This window comes from Phodopus roborovskii, unplaced genomic scaffold, assembly GCF_943737965.1.
Source record: "Phodopus roborovskii unplaced genomic scaffold, PHOROB, whole genome shotgun sequence".
NCBI classification, from domain to species: Eukaryota; Metazoa; Chordata; class Mammalia; order Rodentia; family Cricetidae; genus Phodopus; species Phodopus roborovskii.
This window is the reverse complement of record NW_026126460.1, coordinates 13,420,001-13,435,858: the sequence shown is the minus strand read 5'-3', so window position 1 is coordinate 13,435,858 and position 15,858 is coordinate 13,420,001. Positions and strand designations below refer to the sequence as shown.

The following is a 15,858-nucleotide window of genomic DNA, read 5'->3' as shown; positions in this document are numbered from 1 at the left end:
TCTTACGGAGTTCCCGTTGTCATGCTCCTTCTTCTTGGTGATGTCACTCCACGAGTGGTTATGTCTGTCCCCCTGGCCATCTACTTACAGGGACACTGAGTGGACCTCTATTACCCTATGGGAGGGCAACCCATAAAGCCAGGGATGAGGTAATAGGGAGGTAGGAGTGTAAATGAGGACAGGAATTGGAAGCTTGTAGGATGAGGGGACCGTCCTCACATGGTTAAAGATCAAGATAGAAATGTAAAGATACTGTCAGGGAAAGCTCGCTGAGGAAGTAATGTCCTGCAAAGCCACCATGTCCTACCAATCAGGGTGTTGACTGCTACCTCCAAGAGCTGTATTTACATAGATGACTGACCAGGGAGAAGCACAGTACCTACTGCCTCACAGCAGCTGCCAAATCCGAGTGATGCTGCTGTGAATCGGAAAGAGGCAATCTTTCCCATGGACTCCTTCCTCGTATACTCTAGACATCTTATGCAAACAACCAAATAATTCAGATATTGCATATATGAAAATACTCTTTGTCTTTTGAGATCTATTTACTGAAGTAAACCAGCCATACAAGAGTGTTTCTTGCTCAAAGTGGCTTCTTTAAATACCTTCTAAGCCCAAATAGATCGTAGTAAGTACATCCACCGGGAGCAAAAATGAGGAGGCAGGGAAAAGAGACCCACCTAAGTACGCTGCCTGGCTGGTGGACTCAGCCAGCCCTTCTTTGCGCAAGTCTTTGCCTGCATCCCCAGGGGTGGAGCAGTGGGCTGGGGAGCTCTCGAGCATGAAGTTCTTGCTCCTAGATGTGCTGATGATCCGAGGAGGCAGAAGCACATTAATGACAGTCTGCAGCAGGAGCTGTACCTCGGGCTGCTCCAGCCATGGGCTATCTGAAGTGCATTTTGGAAAAGGAAGGGGAAATCATAACAGTCACAAGGCAGACCTTCCATGTTATACACTGAGCAATGCAACTTCTTCCAGTTCCAAACCAGAACACCTAGAACCGTGGGTATTTCCCCTAATTACTGATTCTTCCACGGACAGCACAGCATCATCGGCACCTGAGGGTCGCCATAGCTGGCATCCAGGGGCTTGTGTTCCCGATCTGATCTCCTGCTTACCAGTTCATTCTCCATTTTTTTTGTTACATATTTAGAATGTACCCTGACCTAACACTTGAGATATGCTTTTCCTAAAAGAAAAGTCCCCTTAAAAGTATGTTGGATTAAAAAAGGTTAAAATGTTTCTTGGAAAAAAAAAAAAAAAAGAAGGAAGAGTAATGAAAACATATTGACAGTTGGCAGCTGCAGCATTTCTGCTAACCACAGTCACCTGTCAATTCTCAGAGTATTGGACTTGAACTAATTAATAGCTTTTTAACTGAGTCAATGTACTCTGCCCTTGGCTGTATAGAATTTTACATAGGTATTTCTTCTATAAAGGAGAACAGAGAAACTTTTGTCCCAGGTCAGCTGAACCAAATTAAACTCCTATTTCCCAAACCCCATTTAAACCATTTAAGTCCATTCCAATTGATGAGTTTCATGGGGAAAGGAAAAATAGAAACGACACCCTGATAGTTAGAAACACAACAACAATGATACGTTTTCTTTAGTTAAGTTAATCAGACCTTTGCTTCCAGATCCTACTGTGAGCACAAATGGGATGAGCAGATTTAAAAGCATCCCCTCCCTTCTCTCTTGATTGGTGAATGGGGAGATCACATGGCTTAAAGGGAAATCTTCTTTTAAAGCCTGTGCAGCAATAATAGAAAAAAAAAGATTAATTGACCACTGCACCCACTGTGTGCATTTGTTTCTACAGAGTGTGTTGGCGAAGGTGCCTCCCCGCTGGCTGCACCTGTAAACTACGAGTTCAAGTGTCTTCTTTGTGGCATATGAAGTCTGACCCACAATGATGCTTTATCACTGGCTTCACATAACAGAGCTACATTCCTAAAAAGACATTAATAGCTTAAGCAGTGAGTGAAGAAGTTTAATGTAAGGCCCACCTCATTTCCCCCGCTAATTTTCTCCATGTGTCTACCCAGGAAAATGAAGAAAGTAACAACATGGCACTTTCTCCATTTGGAGTTATTTAAAAGTTCTTTAACCCCTGCCTAGGCCTTCTTCAAGCCAGGAAGCAATGAAAGGGAGACATGAGTGATCTTTGGATGTTATCTTTTCCCTTGTGCACAGTACCCACCACTCTTCATATGCAATGTACATCTACCCATTCTCTGCATTGTAAGAAGCCTGGTTGCTAGACAATGGGTACAGTCAGCTATGCATTTATATCCAGTGTATTCCTTCCATTGATCATAACTGGGTGACACAGAGAAACAGTCAGGGGAATTGTTAATAAAGTGGGATACCTATATGTATGTTTAAAATAATATTCAACTCACAATCACTAAAGAAAATAAAGATATTCAAAGTCTGGTAATGACGTATGAAAGAATTCTATACTGTAATTCTTTCTGAAAATGATTTTAAACCAGACTTTGAATACTATTGCCTCTTTTGATTAACAATTGTGAGCTGATTACCTATAACCCATTGGTTTCCACACAGCTTAAAAATGACCACAGTGGTTCCTGTGGTTGTGCCACGACTAAATGACTCTGCTATTTTTGAGATCTCAAGAAGAATTACAGAAGCACAACTTAGGGCCATGCTCAGGGCTGAAGCTCCAAACCTATTAAAGGTTGGAGGTATTCACACTTCTGATTCACAGATTTTGCCCAGCCTTTGCAGAAAGAGAAAGAGAGAACAGCATGATGTGCTGCCTCCACCAGCAGCTTAATGAGCGTGACAAACAGGTAAGGCAGTCACACCTGTATCTGCAATGCTACAAGCCGGACAACAGCTGTGCTGAAGGGCAGAGGTGGTGAGAGATAAGGGCTGAGATGAAGAAGGGGTAATCCATCAGCAACACTGGAAGGTCCTACCACTCCCATCACCTGAAATACAAACAGAGCACATGACCAGCCTTTGACCATTGCAATTCCATGCAACTGTAGTAAAGGAGTCTCATTCACTAATAATAATATTAACGAATTGAAGGTTGGGCATGTTATTTTCAGTCTTTTTCTTTCTCTATGGCCTCTAAGGCATGTAATGTCTGGAGTCAGATCCATCATTATACTAGATTCAGCCAAGGTTTTGTAGAATGTTGTTCATAGCTAACTATGTAGGTAATGAGAGATGAACTAAAATGACTATTCTAATTGGGAGACTGGACACTTACTTGAGGGTTCAAAGGGGTGCAGTCAACATTCTTTGATGGAGCGAAATACTGACAACAATGATGATGACATTCCAATGACAGACTTGTTGCCCAACTAGTTAAGCAGCAGATCCTACAGGATGATACGCTCTAACATGGTTTTCACACATTGTACAAAACCTCGTCAGGACCCGACTCTAGATATTACGAAAATGGTGAAAATAATTTTTCTAGACTGGCCAACTCATGGCGTTATTTGCCCCACACCCCCCAAAAAAAGGAAAAGAAAGGCTTCTTAGTATTTTAAGTTTCCCTCCCAAGACTATCTCAACTTCTAGCCAATTAATTGTGCAGACTCCAGCACCCCACTCTCCAACTGGCGGCCCTCAACTCTCAACGCAACTTGGAGGTGATTGTCAAAGTAGTCCATGGGAAGCAGCATTCCGACATCCCGCCTGGGCAGGGATGGGCCCCTGGATCTCCCATGGACCACCTTGAAATGTACCTCACTGTTTTCAGTCTCACCCGAGCCATCTGTTTGCATGGGTTAAGTAAGGGGCACAAAGTGGTTGACCTGTAAATCTTCAGTTTAGAGAAATCAATAGCAGAGTTAAACTGTGCAAAGTTTTGTAAGATTGCCGCTTGGCTACTCACCAGATTGACACAGACATTGATCAGTGACCTAAGGTGAGGCAGGAAGGATATGATTGGCTGCCTCTGAAGTGTCAAACAAACCCCTTCAATCAAACTGCTGGCAGGCTCCCACTCAACCTGTCGCCTGCAATACAATATAGGAGCCATTAGCACCCTGGCTCCCTTCTGGAGACAGGCTGAAACTAGTGAACGAGACAGTGATCCTGGCATCAACTAAGACAGGACTTGTGCTGAGACAACAGAGTGCTTCCCACGGGATGACGTTTACCCACGTTGTTCCAAAAGTACAGAGCACACTGGGAGGGGAAGAAGGTATTGAAAACGCAGCAGAGGCACACGCTTGCCCAACCGACTAATGAGACAAAATCTATTGAAGAAAAAACAGAGATGATGAATGGGTCACATTTTAAGGTCCCTGATGACATCTTTGAGAGGGGACCTATACTATCATTTCAGGAGATATGAGAAATCTTCCAACAGAACAAATATGCCCCCAGCTGCAGTTCTGAAATCTATTTATCAGACTATACTCGATACAGTCAACTTTCATACAAGGCTACTGGTGGAATTTATATGGCTTAAATCTTGTCAAAAAGATAAAATTTGAGGGAAACAGTCTAAAAATTCTCCTTGCCTCCTAGGAAATGATGTCTTGGATTATTTTCCATGGTAGTACGGATGGCAGACCACGCAATCCAATCAGAATAACACAGTACTTTTCTGTCTTAAAAATGAATCTGTTGTGTGACTGTCCCCGTCCCCATGATTGCAAAATAAGTGGCAGGCTGGGCTTTTCTGATTTGGAAATTATTTCTAAGCCTATATTTCCTATGGGACTGCAGTCTGTACAATGAAAGAATGGAGATGTATCACAAATGAGGAAAACTGACACCCCAGATGCCAGAAGTACCCAGGAAATTCACAGGTTGGCTTCAGACAATACTTTGTATGCTGAACTGAGGTCACACAAAAGGGTTAAAGACAAATCAACTCTATAGTATGTCGTGTATTCCAGGAAAATTTCCCATAGTTAACCAAATCTGTGAATGAATCCAAAATTTGGGGAGGTGTTATCATTTATAATAGTCTTAACTGTATGATAAGTGAGCCACTTTATGGTTATGTTTAACATCTTTAGATGGCAAACTACTTAAGAAAAATAATTTATCTTGACACACACTCATAAGGCATTTACAAATCTTTGATCAGCCATTTACCAGCAGATGTGAATGCTCTACTGGGACCTCTAAAGAAACAGTGCTTAAGTACAGGCATCTCCATGCTCCTGAGATAAATGGCATGGATGTAATGTCTTGGCATTCATCACCATGGTACCAAAGGTTATAAGAAGCAGTACTTAGGCAGTAGCCTGATATTACCCAATTTCGTTCTTCTGTACTCATGGGCATAAGCATGCACAGTGCTGGCTAATGGCTGTAAAACTTCTGACAAACTGAACCTTAAGTAGCACAGTCTGAGGCAAAGTTGCTTTGATTTTGAGTTTAGTTTTAAAGGATAGAAAAATCTCTCTCATTTATCCAAATTTGAAATTTTCGTTTAGTGGGTTTGTGAATTATACCATCTGTTTACCATGACTATAGTTTCCAAACTTGGTTCACATTTCCAGAAAGGCTAGTACAGAGGCATCTGCTCATTGGAAGGGGATGAATGGATATTTCTAAGGCCACCAAGAAGTTGCCAGGCTATAATTGTATTCATTTAAAAATCCATTGACTAAGGTGAACATTAAGGCTTGGTGTTGGTTCTATGACTCTTTTTAGTTACAGTTTGACTGGTAATTATAGAACTTGGAATTTTTATATTAAATGTAGTGCTTCTTGCATCAAATTAATGCTTCTTCTCTCTGTTGTTAGCTACTTTAAGTCATACTCCTTCTTACTTTCAAAAAGGATTAGGGATTGTTGAGTTCTAATTTATTTCTTCATTGCATCAGACAAAGAACTGAGAAATGGGCAGACACCTCCTTGATGGGAGAATGGGAGATGTCATTCTGTAAATAGGTTTCTCTTATTGGTTAATGAATAAAGCTCTGTTGGACTATGGGAAAACAAGATAGGCAGAACTAGGAGACAAGGAGGATTCTGGGAGAGGTAATAGAGAGGAGTCAAGATGTAGGCCGTGATAGGATAAGAGGTCTGGATCCTTTCTCTGGTGGAAACACTTAGATGAAAAGAAATGAGTTAATATTTAAGACAGAGCTAGTGAACTAGCCATTAAGAAGCTCTGCCATTGGCCAAGATCTTTATAATTAATACACTGTCTCCATGTGTTATTTGGGGCTGAAGTGGCCCTGGGACCAGGCTGGTGGGAAACTGCTCATAACACCTCCTCAAGTTAAGCACACACATTCTTAAAGAAATATTATGTACACAAAACAAACCTGGGTGCTGGGGAATTTATGTCCCCAATTATCTTTTGACTCTTTTATTTAACTACCAATTGACCTAATATGTTTAAAATTGCAAATTTCTAACTGTGTGCTTTGTAATATCTGGCCAGGAGGCCTCCTCACCTCAAGGTAGGCATCTTATGGATTTTGTTGAACATTCTATCCAGTCTCTTTAGAATGAGGATAAGGGCTGGCCTCACTGCTTCTGCTGACCAGTCGGTAATAGGTAGCATCTCCATGATGTAGCGCCGAAGGCCTCTGCTCTCCATTGTCTGGGTGTCATATGGTGCTAACTTCAGAAGGGAGTGTGCAATTTCTGCCAGCCTAAAATCAGTTGAGAAATAATGAGCAGAAAATGCCACAGTGGGAATATTTCTACACAGTGCCATGCCTATCAATACCTATCAAAACACCAACTTCCTCCCTGGTACCCTCTATCTGCTTGCCTAACATATGTCAATATAATGATATGTGCACATGCATAGTCATGGAGAATCATGGAATGTTTCAGAGAGTAAACATGAGAAGCAATTTAGAAAGATTAAGGATGGGCCAAATGTATCTAAAGAATGTTACTTCTTTATGTATGTGACAGGTCTCATGTTACCCAGATTGATGCTGAACTTGCTATGTAACAGAGAATGATCCCGAATTTCAAATCCTCCCAAGTGCTGGAATTACAGACATCTGTTACCATGCTTGGTTGTATGTGGTGCTAAATTCCCAGAGAATATAATTACACACACACACACACACACACACACACAGAGAGAGAGAGAGACAGAGACAGAGACAGAGACAGAGACAGATTATTAATTAGAGGTTACAATGGGAATATTGTGCTCTTTCTTTTCTCATATATTAGTGATAGCATTTTAATAAAGAGAAAAGTTGATAACAGCAGGAAAAGTGATTGAATGCTTGAAAGGATCTACAGGAAAACCTCTTGGCACTCCTTAGGTATAGCATCTAAGCCATTTCCTACCTCTCCAGTGCTTGGATTCCATAGCATGTACCTCATGTGGCTAGCTCCACAGATGGGAGAACTCGTTACTGTCAAGAGACTTCATTCCACTTTTGGAGGCGCACTGTTAGAAACTGCTAACATGTGAGGGCTCTAAGTTGTCTCCAATGTCCTCTTGCTAGGCTTAACTATTATGAATTCACAAGTTTCAGGCATCATCTTATTGGCAAGCCATCATGCCAAGAAATAGTTACCATCCCTTCATACTCGCCAACTTCATTCCTAACTGGACACCATCCTGACAACTGTGTGTGAGTGTGGGTAGCCCAAAAGAAATGATTCAAATAGCTCACACACTTGTATTGTTTATTACTTTCTCATAAAAGCGTGTCATGGAAAATGGACTGTTTCTTAGATTGTTTGTATCCAGTTAAGGGTGGTATTATCCACATAATCTCTTCTAGAAACCTTCACCTTATCCCTACACATTCTTAGAAATTCTACTGTAACACATAACCAGTCTAAACCAGCTTGGGAAACTTAGGCTCTTGTAAACCATATTTTGTTGAAGAAAGTGAATCAATATGACTAAATATAACTCTCTGTTTGGTTGAGTAAAGGCTAGAGTTTAGCTCTCAAAAAAAGAGTATATTTTAAAGATAGCTTTGAGAGATATGTTTGAAAAATGATCTATCTTTAAGATTGACAGCAATATTTTGAACTTGATATGAGAGAAAAGTTATAGATTAATAATATATGAATTTCTTTAACCTTTGGTTGTTAAAAATGGGTTAGTGGTGAACCTATGAGAAAATTTTTCTTTCATACGGCGTTTTCAACCCTACCTGCACGGACACCATGTATTTGTACACATATTCTTGTTTCACGAGAAAATCAAGTTACTCTGGTACTTTTCCAAAAGAAACTCAAGAGTTCTTCTTATTGGGAAGAGAGGAGAAGATAAAGAGCATGGGGGAAAGGTGGAGTGGGGAAGGAAAGAGAGGAAACTGAAGGCAGAGGGAAAGGGGGAAAGAAAATTGTAGATGCTACTGCATTGGTAACTCAGGAGTGGGTAATGAGACAAGGAATTCCTTCTGAACAGAGAGAATCTAAGCAAGAATATTTTCTCTGGGAGTCTTGAAGTCAATCGTGTATCATGCAAATGCAGAGTATAGAGTCCCCTAACACTGCTTCTTAGCACTTTAGCTTGGTCCAAACTATTTGCGCATGTTCAGTATATGTTATCTGGATATGATGGATATCATTCCCTTCCTCCTTTTTCAATGGAGTTTTTCTATTTGGGTAATGCCAACTCTTAAACTTTTAAATATGATTCACAGTGCCAAAATTCACATTTAGTTTGACTTACATTTCCTCTGACCCCCACATTTAAATTACAAGAAACATTAATATATGTTGGCACTGTATCAATGTATTTGGATCTGCCACCTACTCCTACCCTATAACATAGAACATCTATATTTAGTCAAAGAAACATACACTCGCCTTTCATCAGAAGCTTGTTGCTCAGGAGTACATTAATAGAGGACATTTGGTTTAAATACTCTCTGGGAGATGTAACGTTTGCTCTCCAATAGATCCAGGCTATGGAATAGCTGTCCTCTCCCACTAACCTGGCTCCAGAAAGCTGGCTTGTGACAAATCACATAATGACAATATGTCAACTATCTACACAGCTATGCAGAGCCAGCCCGTATCTATTATAAGGACGCTGTGGAGAACACTGCTGTTTGTATTCTCCTTTTCTTTTCAGCAAACACCAGGAGCTATTGCTTGCTCTTTTATTTATGTCCTTGTTTGTTTGTTTGTTTGTTTTTGGGCAGAATCTCTTTATGTAACAAAGAGTATCCTGGAACCTTGAAGATAAAAATGGCCTTGAAATTTTGACCCTTCCACCTCAAAGCTCACTGATTACTGGTATCAATAACTGTGACCAAAATTATTTTTAATAAGTATTACCTCACCAAGCAACAACTATTTTATTAACATGGTGGTTTTTATAACTGATCATATTTTGCTAGTTGCTTTAAGACTCCATACATTTGACCTCAAATTTATGGTTTATTAATAGATCTAATATTATATCTTATTTTTTGTGCTAATCTTATCACAAACATAAATATTTATGTGACAATTTTACTTTTTTTCTGACTCTCTAGTTAGGGTGTGCTTTTGTATTATATAGTTCAGTTGCCTGAAAATGATGAATAACTAATTATACAAGTGATTTTAATACTGGCAACCATGTTATTTTCTTTTTTTTTTTTCTTTTGAAACAGACTATGATATCCTTGAAAATTAGGGCTTTATTTTGTAACCCTAATGTCTAACATAATACAGATTATTTTCATTAATGTTATCATCTTTTGTACCTTAAATCCACACCAAGTACCAAGTAGTTACTTAGGGCTTGTTAAACCTTAGTAAGTGTTACCCTGTAGATGGTGCTCCAGGCATCTCTGATGCTATTATTCCTTCCCTGAACTGTCCAAAGAAGAGTTATCGAATATCGTTCAGCCCCTACACACACAGAGACATGCACACACATACACTCACACACAGAGAGACAGACAGACAGAAACAGAAACGAAGAGATAAATAGGCACAGATATATACAGAGAGACAGACAGACACACATAAACAGACACAGAGATTCACAAGATGTTTACACAGACACATACACAGAGATACACACACACACACACACACACACACAGAGTGACACATGCACATAGATGCAGATACACATGCATTCTAATACACACACACACCCAAGACAGACACACATAGACACCATATTACACTTACACACAGGCACATGCACATGCATATTGACACAGACACATACACTGACATGTATACACAGAGACACACTCATGCACAGATACACGTACTACCACACAGAGACACATATGTACATGCATACTGACACAGACATACAAGTGAACACACACACACACACACACACACACACACACACACACACACACACACACACAATGCCTGTCAGTAGTAATCACTTTATGACTCTGGAAATGTGACATTTGTCTATTCAGATAATTAATCTGATCAATTAGAGGGGATCTGTGGGAAAAGAAGGGGAGGGTCTGAATAGAGCCCTCAGTTGCCATGGCAATAGGTTCTTGAAACACTGCAGCCTTCTGTCTGGGAGCTGCACTTCCCAGTGTGAAATAATCTCCTCATCACTGCACAGTGGGCAGGCCTGGGGCTCTCCAGCATGGATGGGTGTGTGCCAACACCTCAGCAGAGGAGAGAGGCTGGAGGAGAAAGTGCTTGCCTCTGCCTAGTGCTTCTGTCCTGGGTACTTTCACCCAGCATTTACCACATTCCCTTGAAAACATAATTTTAATAAATAAAAACAGAGGCTTACTAATCAAGACATTGGTCTGTTCTGCCAAATTACAATGCTGTTTTTGGATGGTTAGGAGAGAACTGTATGTTTAATTCTATAGCTATATTAAAACATTTCAAGTAAGTCTTTGTTAACCAGGGAAGTTTTCTTTGAAGAAATTCATGTGACTCTTCACAAACTGTTAGAAATACAGCTACTAGGTCCTCTGGCATTTAAATATCTGTGAAAACAGTAAATTATGGACTGAATTCTCATTTTAAAATCATTCCCTCCTTTCTAACCGAGATCACTTTAATAGGCAAAATGTTTACTTTTATCAGAAGGATCTATATAAAATGTACCCAAGTCACAGGAAACAAATTATTTTAAGTATCTCATTCATTTTCCTGGAGGAAGCCCCGACAGTCCAGCTTGACACATATATTCAGATGCATGGCTTAAACTCTTTACACATGCTAAGGTAGAGAGAGGTAGGTACCTCATGTGGGACTTTACATCCAGCAGCTCCAGGGCAGTGACCCGGGGTTCCCCAGCCAGATTTTGCAAGATCTTCAGCCTTGGCCCACAATGCTTATAGAATTCTGTGCAAATATTCAGCAGAGACTCCCTGGGCCTTCTGAATTCTTCTCGGGCAATTCGTTCATCTAGCTCTTCTCTGGGAAGGCCTTGCCCCTCCTCCAGTAAGTGAAGGTTTTCCCTGGGGAATTGTGAAGGATTAATGAGGGCTCTGAAAATGTGGGTAAGTGGTTACTCTGAGAGCAGGGTATCACACTACAGAGAAATATGATCCCTACTGGGTTAAGGGTTTGGTAGATAGAGCTCCACAGAAGCTCCTTGGGAGGATGAAGACAATTTTATTTTCCCAGGAGACTGGCAGTGCCACACTGTGGTGGCTTTCCCTGGGCCATTTCCTGAGGATTTACATGAGAACAGTTTTGTCATGCATCGCTGGATGAGTTAAAGGGAATTAGAGTCCAGATCTAAGGGCATTGGTCATCTCAGTGTGTCAGAAGGGTATGAAATCAGAACAAGTCTTTCTGTACCTGATAAAGTGAAGCTTGGCTCCTTGCTCCTGGTACCTGCCAATCAGAAGGACATTCTTCATGAGCCTCAGAGCAAGAAGGCTGAGACTTCCTAGAGACTTCATAGACAAAAACCCTTGGAGGAACACACTTAGATAAACGCAGACACATGTATTAACCCTGCAGATTCTATCCTTTTTCATTTGGCCACCACATATACCACAATTACAGCTCCCACGAGACTTGTTTCATTGTCATATGAGGTGTGTAACGAAAAATTTAAGGATCTCCATAAACTCATGGAATATAGCCAAAGGAGGAAATAAAAACAAACAAACTTTGAAATCTGAGCCTTATCATTGAATACTATTTCTGTTTCAGGTGATGAGAGAAGGGAGTGTGTTTTATTTCTAGTATTTTGGAAACATGAGCTTTGTAACTGGTTGGTAATCAGAGCCAGTTCTGAGACAACCTAGAAAGACAGTGGAACTATGGAGTACGGGAAGCAGAGGGCCTCTCTACCCTAAGGCCCAGTGAATTCTTTGGTCAGCTTGGAGTCCGACAGACCAACACAAGTGCTACTTTGAGTTTCTCCATGATAATTTTCAAAGTAGCTGTGGTATTTTCTTGTGTCTATAAACTCTCATCCTCTTTTCTTTATCTTAGAAGGTTTTCCTCACAGATTTTCACACTTAATATTGTGGGTTCTTTTGATTGCTTTGCTTTGTTTTCAGGATTTCTTTCATTCCCAGCCACTAAAATGCAACCGAGAGGCCACGGAAGCACAGGGCACAGTGAGTTACCTGGTGTTCACTCCGGATGACATGGTATGATTGGCTGTGGTTGTTCCTTTGTGACCTTGATCGCTCCTGCTCATCTGTGGAGCTGTCATTGGCCTGCAACAGTAACAGTGGTTTCCAGAACAAAGCAACACGACTAGAAACATTCATGAAACCCTCAAGTGGAAGCCCACCTAAGTAAGTCTCCAAATCTTAAAGGGATAGGCTGTCCAGCTTTGTCCTGAGTGGCCCTTTAAAGACAAGGTTGATTCCCAAGTTATGTATACTCATCAAGGCTTAAGTTCTATGTCTTGGTTCTCAGAAGTAAACCATGACTCTTCAAATAAGACATGTGCTCAATGTGTTAGTGTTAAGGGATAGTAAAGAGATCATTCAACAGTTCTTCAGGTGGGAAGCAGTCCAGCATTCTAGATAACAGTTAGAGGCAAGAGGAAGTCTGCACCAGAATTACTTTGTATTTCTAAGAAATCATTATATAATGTAATAACTCTTTTAGTGAAAGTTATACCTAAGCTTAGTTTCTGTAGGAAGTGAGTAAATTTCTATTTTAAGTCAGATGTTTAATAAGTTTCAAGTGACTTCACTTAATGTCTGTTGGCTCTCCTTTAGTATTAAATAAATCCTTGCTCATGTATTGGCATCTGAGGCACAGAAAGGATGCTGTAGGTTTTTCATAGTATTTACCCTGATGAAATATTTATGGCCTGATTGTTCTGAATGCTAACTGCTGTATATGATAACTTTCAGGAGTAACAGAAGGTCATCTTTTTCCATGCTGCAGTATGATAGGTGGAACCTAAAGATGGCCCCCCAGGTCTTAGTTTACTTAATGAATATGTTTAAAAATCATATTTTATTATTATTATTATTATTATTATTATTTGGTCTGGGAACACAGATTTGCAGAACAGGGATTTGATGCCTTATTGCCAGCTTGGGGAGTGAAGGGGACCATGTGAAAAAATAAGATGCCTTCTAAATGAAGAGTGGTTCCTCGTGGAAAGTCGGCAAAGAAACTGCTCAGACGAAAGCCACATGAAACCGTTCCACCAAAAACTGAATGATCTAGGGAGTGGGTGCCCCCTGACCTTTGAGATAATCACTCAGGCTGACCAATGCCTTCATTTTCTTTCTTTGAGTCCCTGAGAAGCCTGATCCATCGTGGATACTGTTCCAGGTTTTGTTTTTATCTCTAACTTTTGATAGAATTATTAGGAACCTAATATACATATAGTATACTTAGGTGATGCCCATGTCACTGTTAAATATCTCTTTTCATGAGATAATAAAATTAGCAGTATAGATATGAAAGGGGATTGTTCTTTAAAAGTAAGAAACAAAAGAATGGGCAAGAGCATGAGAGAGGCTTTGGGGGAGGGGTATAGAAGGGTATGGTAGGAATGTGGGGGTGGGAGTAGTCTTGATGAACTCTATGATACTGCATACAGTGTGAATTGTCTAACAGCAAATTTAATGAATAAAAAAAAAACAGTAAAATCAATTATGTTGTAGTTCCTACTAGCCAATAAGGCTTTCTTCTTTAGTAAATGATAGTAAATGCAGTAGAGTATTTTAAGCTACAAGACTTTACTTGAATATTTATTTTCTTCCCATGGGGGTGGAGATACACATGCCATGGCATTTGGACAGCTCTGTGGACTCAATTCCAAGGACCCAGTTTAGGTTACCAGGTTCTCAAGATGAGAACTTCCTTGATCCAGCTATAGGGTTTTAAATGCCCAAAACTTTATCCAAAACTCTTCATGGGATTTTAGGCAAGTAAATTTTGAATTTGGGATGTGTTTACTTCATTTGTCATTATCAAAGGCAGAAAGAACTGTGGTCATAAAATGTGAGAGGAAGCAACCACAGTAGTTTTTGGGAAATTTTGATTACTGTTCCCACCTGTTAGGACACAGGTGCAGAAGGAATAGACTAAACTCCAGCCTTCTCTTTGGAAGCATCTTCTCCCAAGGCTTTCCTGAAACTACCAGAAAAGCTCTGGACTACTCACTGGAACAGCCACTTTATCCAGTAGGTCCTGACTCTGCTTTCCACCTCTTCCTGTTTACTCATTTTGGATGCAGATGAGCATTTCAATGGCACAAGACTTTGGGGCTCTATTCTGCTTGCCTCGGTTGGCAATGTGGTTATCACTATTCATGAACAATCATTCCACTAACTATCACCCGCATATTACCTCTCAAAATAATGAATAGGATCAGGATGATGACTTGGTGGGAAAGATGCTTGCCTCCAAAGCCTGATAAGCTGAGTTTGATCCATGGGACCCATATGATAGAGGGAGAGAACTGATCCCTGGTCAGGGTCAGGAGTGAAATTCCAAGCAGGATTTTTGGATGAAATGAGGATACACAGAATGAAAGAGCAAAGACACAAAGCCAGGATGGTCCCCATCAGCACCTCAAGGAAGGACTTGCCTTTCCTGCTCTCAGGCCATCTTTGCCCACCTACATTCCCCATCATGTCCTTCCTGCTATATGTCAGCCCATCTCCTTCTCTTCTTGAAAGCTTCTTGAACTCTTTTTAGGGCTGACCTCTGATGCTCATGTGACTTTCTTCCCAGGATCTCTCATTTTTCTTTCCCCTGGAATTACTTAATTCAATTCCATGACAAATCTGTTCCTTCTGGAATAGAGTAACCTTCTGATGTTTATATTTGTTTGGGAGTTCCTAAAAGTATAGTTAAAAGTACAGCTCTTTATAAATAGTAAAATAATAGAAGAATGTTTAGTACAATTGCAAACAGACTTCTCAAAACAATTGAAGATGGTGAGCAAGATCATGCAGTGAGTGGAGGTGTTAACCCCAAACCTGACAATTTAAGTTCATTTCCCGGGACCCACATGGTAGAAGGAGAGAATCAGTCCTCATAACTTGTCCTCTGAATTGTGTGTGCATTCATTCTCTCTTTTCTCCATCTCCCCCCCAACAAATGTAAAAACTAAAAATCAATCAATCAGCCGGTTAAAATGTGGACAAAATCTTTATATTCACTAACTCACCCTTCTACCAAAGATTTGTTTACCACTGGCTTAAAACTTCCATGGAAACTCATCAAGTTATATGTAAATGTGTATTTAGCAATCATGTAGGAAAGTCATCATTGCTACTGCCGCTATGCAGTTATTATTATTATCCAAATAATTTAGGGAGTATTTACAGTAATAAGCCATAAGGGCCTGAGTAACTATCTCCAAAAAGACAGTTATCTGCAAACAAAAGTCAGGTTTTAGAGATATTTAGTTAACTAGTTTTCTCATCTTTTCAATGAAAAAAAATTGGTCTCAGGCTGTGGATATCTGCCTCTGAGATTACCTGGTGAGGACCTCCACACTGTACAAAAGGGCTTGTAGGGATGTGGCCAG

The 15,858-nt window shown here is 40.3% G+C and overlaps 1 protein-coding gene across 1 annotated transcript in view; it reads right to left on the bottom strand.

The window, feature by feature from the left end:
* Positions 1-15,858, bottom strand: part of Unc80 (unc-80 homolog, NALCN channel complex subunit) — a 195,664-nt gene that overhangs the window by 19,357 nt on the left and 160,449 nt on the right. The window contains exons 48-56 of the mRNA XM_051190388.1: positions 15,809-15,858; positions 12,473-12,565; positions 11,691-11,726; positions 11,126-11,344; positions 6,413-6,613; positions 3,880-4,003; positions 2,834-2,959; positions 1,628-1,751; positions 681-887 (exon numbers count right to left, since the gene is read on the bottom strand). The exon at positions 15,809-15,858 is cut by the window's right edge and continues 121 nt beyond it. Of these exons, the coding sequence (XP_051046345.1) occupies positions 681-887; positions 1,628-1,751; positions 2,834-2,959; positions 3,880-4,003; positions 6,413-6,613; positions 11,126-11,344; positions 11,691-11,726; positions 12,473-12,565; positions 15,809-15,858 (1,180 nt within the window). The remainder of the gene's footprint in view (positions 1-680; positions 888-1,627; positions 1,752-2,833; positions 2,960-3,879; positions 4,004-6,412; positions 6,614-11,125; positions 11,345-11,690; positions 11,727-12,472; positions 12,566-15,808) is intronic.